This window comes from Marmota marmota, unplaced genomic scaffold (genome assembly GCF_001458135.2).
Source record: "Marmota marmota marmota unplaced genomic scaffold, marMar, whole genome shotgun sequence".
NCBI lineage: Eukaryota > Metazoa > Chordata > Mammalia > Rodentia > Sciuridae > Marmota > Marmota marmota.
The window spans coordinates 11,031,901-11,037,900 of NW_026000211.1; the positions used below are offsets into that span (position 1 = coordinate 11,031,901).

General features: G+C 35.2%; 1 protein-coding gene across 2 annotated transcripts in view; it reads left to right on the forward strand.

Annotated features, from left to right (window-relative positions):
• Positions 1-6,000, forward strand: part of Pdlim3 (PDZ and LIM domain 3) — a 28,717-nt gene that overhangs the window by 19,798 nt on the left and 2,919 nt on the right. The window contains exons 5-6 of one of the 2 annotated variants that reach the window (XM_015486136.2): positions 2,924-3,187; positions 4,736-4,860. In XM_015486136.2, coding sequence (XP_015341622.1) covers positions 2,924-3,187; positions 4,736-4,860 — 389 coding nt within the window. The remainder of the gene's footprint in view (positions 1-2,923; positions 3,188-4,735; positions 4,861-6,000) is intronic. The other variant, XM_015486137.2, reaches the window with a different exon arrangement.

Here is a 6,000-nt window from a genome sequence, read left to right on the forward strand (position 1 = left end):
AAGGTCTCTTTTAATATAGCTAAATTTAGAAGATGGGAGGAGAGGTACAGGAATAAGGATTTGCTTAAAAATAGATGCCAGTGAACAAATTATAAAAATGCCTCCTCGATCCAGCACGCCTGTAATCCCAGCAGCTCTGGAGGCTGAGGCAGGAGGATGGTGAGTTCAAAGCCAGCCTCAACGAAAGTGAGGCACTAAGCAATTCAGTGAGACCCTTGTCTCTAAATATTTACAAAATAGGGCTGGAGATGTGGCTCAGTGGTTAAGGGCCCCTGTGTTCAATCCTTGTTAGCTTTTTCTGATTGTTTGGATAAGAATTTTGACCTGGCTTATTATTGTTCTGATTTGTACAGTGTTCTCCCCCTCCAAAAAAATAAGAGGCCTCTTCATCTTTCTTTTCTTCTTGTGCCATATCACTATTTTCTCTAGCTTCTGAACTTGCTGCTTCCTTTGAAAGAAGAATCTTTAGAGAGGAAATTTTAGGAGGCTACAAACCAAGCCATTACTGCACTATTAATGAACAGTTTATTTAATCTGAAGTAAATTGGACATGCTAAATTTGTAATAGCTCTGATTCTTTTAATTATTCCATCATAATTGAAGTATTTTAAAACACCCGTGTTTTATGTGCAAATATGTAAAATTTAAAGCCAAAGATGTAACTAAAAATATATGCAATGTATTTTATAGATCCAAATGTTAAAATACAATCCCTGCAAGTGGTTTTTGGACAAATTGCATCCAGAAGCATGCCCCCCAAAGTCTGTACACACCCCAAAGAAATTCACGCTCTGTCACAATGACCTGAGTATAAAGCTATTGAATGTGTCATCAACCTTGAAGGTGGTTTTTCCTCCTCAGGAAAACTCACTGATACAAACCTACTCCTTTAGCAAGGTCATGATGACCATGATAATAGCCACAGTGACTGGAGTCCATGAAAACTATTTTATTTTAAGCATCATTTTAAGAGATCTTTAAAAATTGTCCCAGAAATTTACAAAGGTTATTTTGGTTGGCTTAGGGTCTATATTTTCCATCCCTCTAATAGACATGAACCACTAATAGAATGATAAAAGAAATAGGAAATAGAAGACACAATCCTTGCTTAACTAAAATTATATAAACAACCATGCCAATATCTCAAAACCCCAATAAATAAAAGAGTGCTAATTACAAAGTAAGGCATATCTATAATTTCCATTTGATAATATTTTATCCAGTATCCAGCACAATGTCTGACTTACAGCCAGGCCAGAATAGTTCTAAATGCTTGCTGAACACCTTCAGTATTTTGAACCCCAAATCTCTCAAGATTTCACTCAGTATTTTAAATCCTAAAGTACCATTTCATAAGCTTAGGTCAAATCAATGTAATCTTAACTAAACTCACTACAACTGAAATTTTACTTCTTTTACCAGCTGAAGTTAATTTTAGGATCCAGGGTAGTGTTGAGCCTACAAAATGGGTGAACAATGACACTGGATATGATCTCACCAAGGTGCAAATTGAGTTTTAAACAGGTTCTCAACAGCCAGAAACTGAAAGAGAAAGACCCATTTACCTGCCTGGTTTGGGCTATGTAGTTCAATTAAAATTGTATAACACAATCTGAAAAGAAATTTAATCCATTTGGTGATATATAAGTTGTTAAGACTAATCAGGCTGCAACAAAATCACTATCCAGTATCTTTCTGGGTTTTGCTATCTACATGAGATTGAAGCCCTAGAGAGTATATTCAGAAATGGGATTACACTTAAAACCTGAGAGAATATTGAATTTGCAGTAAATGAATCATATAAATCCATCATCCATCTTAAGTTTATAGCTACACTAACTGACAGGCATGAGAGAAGTTTACATGAATACTAACATTTCTTTTTGCTTTGTCTTAAATGATTGAGCTTTTCTAAATCTCTTAATATATTTTATTTTCTCCTAAAATGCATCTACTGCTGCACTTAAAATTGCATGTAGAAAAATGTTGTGACCAACCTCCTATTCAGTTTCGTAAGGAATATGAAATATCCCTAGTTCTTAAATTTGCATGACTGGCCTTTCTGATATATTAGTAATAAGCCCCTATAACTTGTCTTCAAAAGTTAATGAGAAATATGCCTGGAAATATATGCGTGCTTCCAAAATTTTACATGAAATAGCTGTGTATCAAAGAAATATATCTTAGTCCAAGGGGAGCACCTAAATAATCTGTGACTATCTTATTTGTCCTCTAATAATTAATGGCAAGGTGAAAAGCATTTATTGGCTATTTCTAGATCCTGTATTAAGCTATGGGACAGTGTTTTAAAATAAAGGAATAAAACAGAAAATATCAAAAGAGTAATAAAATATTTACAAAATATTTTTAACACAACTTTATCTTATAACCTACAAGGTGCCAATTGCTATTCAACTGAAGGGCCTCTGTATTACTGAAAGATATTTCTTATTTTGAATATTTATTCTACATCTTTGGATCTTCCTGCTACATATTCAGCTACTATATGTGGAGGATCGTTCATTAATGTTTTAATTTTAATTAGTGTACTTCAGAAATGCAAAACAATGTCTAGCCAATGTCTAGTCTATAATGTTGTGAGGTGTAAAGTTATTTGGCTTATTTTTTTTAAAGGGAGGATAGCTTCATCTATTCTATTTACTTTATATACAACTCTTTCTGCACGTAGCTTAACTCACAAATTGCCTGGTAGAGCCAACAAATGCGGTATCACCTGCGTCTTTGAATTTCATTAAACTTTTCCAATCATGAATCGTCCTTTTTAAAAACAAATTCTAGCTAGCGTCTTAGTTGGATGTAATTCACCTCTCACTTTTTGCCTTCCGTTCCTCACAACCTATCTGTCCTGTTCTCTGTGTCTGGTGCCTTGTGTTGTCTCTGTGTTGCGTGGTCCTTAACACAGTGGATGCAGCACTCCCTCCGGTATTGATGGTGGCAGTGGACGTAGCACCCCGTCTTCTGTCAGTACTCTTAGTACCATTTGCCCAGGTGACTTGAAAGTTGCTGCTAAGATGGCCCCTAACATTCCTTTGGAAATGGAACTTCCTGGGGTGAAGATTGTACATGCTCAGTTTAATACACCTATGCAGTTGTACTCAGATGACAATATTATGGAAACACTTCAGGGTCAGGTTTCAACAGCTCTAGGGGAAACACCCTCAATGAGGTAATGCCAGTCTTTTTGAACCATGAGCATATTAACTAAACACACGGGCAATGTCAACTTTAGTGGTATCTTTTAATAGTATCTTAATGGAAAGAAAACTATGTGGAAAGCTTTAAAGAAAAAATAATGAGGATTTATTGCAAATATCTAGTCCTGGTGGTCAAGAAGATTGGAGGAATTATCAAAGGCGATAATGTGACAGCAATAAAATAATATTATATAAGAACCAAAGTTTATGTCTTCTGAAAGCTCTAATGATCTTCACAAACGTCTGATTTAGTACTTCTCAAACTGATTTATAATTTACACTATGTCTGTCTTTTGAGGGGTCAAAAATTAGGAAGGGGAGGGAGGGTCATAGAACTTTCATGAGATGATATCTCTTTTAATGGCAGTGTGTGAAGAGGTAACTATTTTTCATTTAAAATATTTGACTCACATAGAGTTTTATAAGTGAATACCTCAGGTTATGAAAGTAAATATTTAATTCCCATTGAGCTTTACTTTGACTTTTTTCTTATGTATTATAAATATGTTTCAAGTACTTTTGCCATCACACTTTTTCAATTAAAATAATTTATTATGGGATAAAATCTTATTACATCCTTCAATATTGCAGAATCACTTTTTATAAATCATTGTGATGCTTAAGAATGCTATGTAACAATATCTTAAAGATATTTCATGATAAATTCATTGAGTTAATAATATATCTCAGTCATTTTGCAAAAAAATTAATATGTATGATTATTTTCAAATATAATACAGGCAATTAAAGTATGTGCATATTACTATCTTTTCTAGATAATGCAGTTAAATGACATAAAGAGATAAAGTTTTAGCATCTGATAAATAGTAGTATGGTGGTATTTTTAATTGTTCATTATATATATTTGTAGAAAACAAATTAAAATGAAGCTGCTATAATTCTGAATGGATTTTAATGTAGCTATTTTAAAAAGGTAGGATAATCAATTTAACAGATGTATAGATGAAGATTTCTACATTATGTGTTTTAAACAATGACAAATTGAATTGCATTGACTTACAAGTTAAATGACACTTTTGTCATTTCCACAAAACAAATTAACCTTAAAAACAAAATTAAGCAATTTACCCTTAGTTAAATATAAAAGTGAATCTGAGCGTCATTACAAATTTTATGACTGAGAATAATCGAACTGGGTTCACTCCTGCACTATCATGTGTATTTCTTTTTTCTGAAAAATTAATTTTATTCACTTCTATAATTGTATATATCTATCAGACACAAGTCTTGTTTCTTAAAATATCATTTCCTAACAATCACCTTTTGATTTCCCTCCAAAGTGTTTTGCCAAATGGGGAAGTACTGATGTGATTCCCAGGTCTGTTGCTCAATGACGTTTTTAAGGCAACATTTTTAATGTATTTACATTATATTTTTAATTAGAATATTTACTTGAAAGTCAATCTCGGTTCAGTAGTTGTTGTACACATAGTGATGACTGCATATTGAAGTCTGTTGCTGCTCCTGATGATGCTTCACCAGCCATACTTGTGTTTCAGTGAACCCACAGCCTCGGTACCCCCCCAGTCAGATGTGTACCGGATGCTCCATGACAATCGGGAGGAACCTACACAGCCTCGCCAGTCAGGCTCCTTCAAGGTGCTCCAGGAATTAGTGAATGATGGTGAGCAGCCACTAACATCTGCTAAAACATTATTGATAGAGGCCATTGGAAGGGTGGGACAGGAGGAGTACAACAAACATAACTGGATAAAAGTCTAAAAGATGTTTGGGGGGTTTGTTGTTGTTTTTGGTACCAGGGATTGAACTCAGGGGCCCTCAACCACTGAGCCACATCCCCAGCCCTATTTTGCATTTTATTTAGAGACAGGGTCTCACTGAATTGCTTAGCACCTTGCTTTTGCTGAGGCTGGCTTTGAACTCTCAATCCTCCTGCCTCAGCCTCCCAAGCTGCTGGGATTACAGGCAGGTGCCACCTTGCCAGGCCTAAAAGGTGGTTTTAGTCAGTAATCAAATGAATCATTGCTCAGAAGGATTTGGGTGGTCCCTTGTTTAGGAAAGGAGTCTTCAGGTAATATCCAAGTAGCCACAAAATGAAACCAGTCATATAAAGTCACCAAAGAAAAATTCTATCCATGGTAGTCAAGGGTAACCCAGATCATGAATCATAAAATCCAGTTTTAAGTAGACATCATAAAATTCCTCAGCCGCCAAAATTTAGGACATCATCAACATCAAAGTAAAAAAAAAAAAAAAATGAAACATTGTAATGAATCTTTAAAATGTTCTGAATTCTGTGCAGAGTACTTTACACACATTATCATGTAATCTTCACTATAACTTACGGAGGTAGGAGCTATTATTTGCCCTATTTAATCAATAAGAAACTGAGATATAAGGAATGCAGGCTTATCCAAGGTGACACTGCCAGTAAATAGCAGAGCTGGGCCTCTAGCCCATTGCTGCTGTCTACCGATCTTACAGTCTTACCCATGCTTTTCCACCCCCAAAGATATATACTTGTCCTTTAAAAAGTTACACAAAAATGCAAGAGTCCCATTAAGATGGGTACTGTCAAAAAAAATGGAGGGCTGGGGATAGAGCTCAGTTGGTAAAGTACTTGCCTCACATGTACAAGGCCCTGGGTTCAATCCCCAGTACCACAAAAAAAAAAGAAAAAACAGAAACAAGGGTTAGTAAGGAAGCTGGCACATACCTGTAATCTCAGTAAATTAGGAAGCTAATGTAGGAAGATTTTAAGTTTGAGGCCAGCTTCAGCAACTTAGAGAGACCCTGTCTCAAA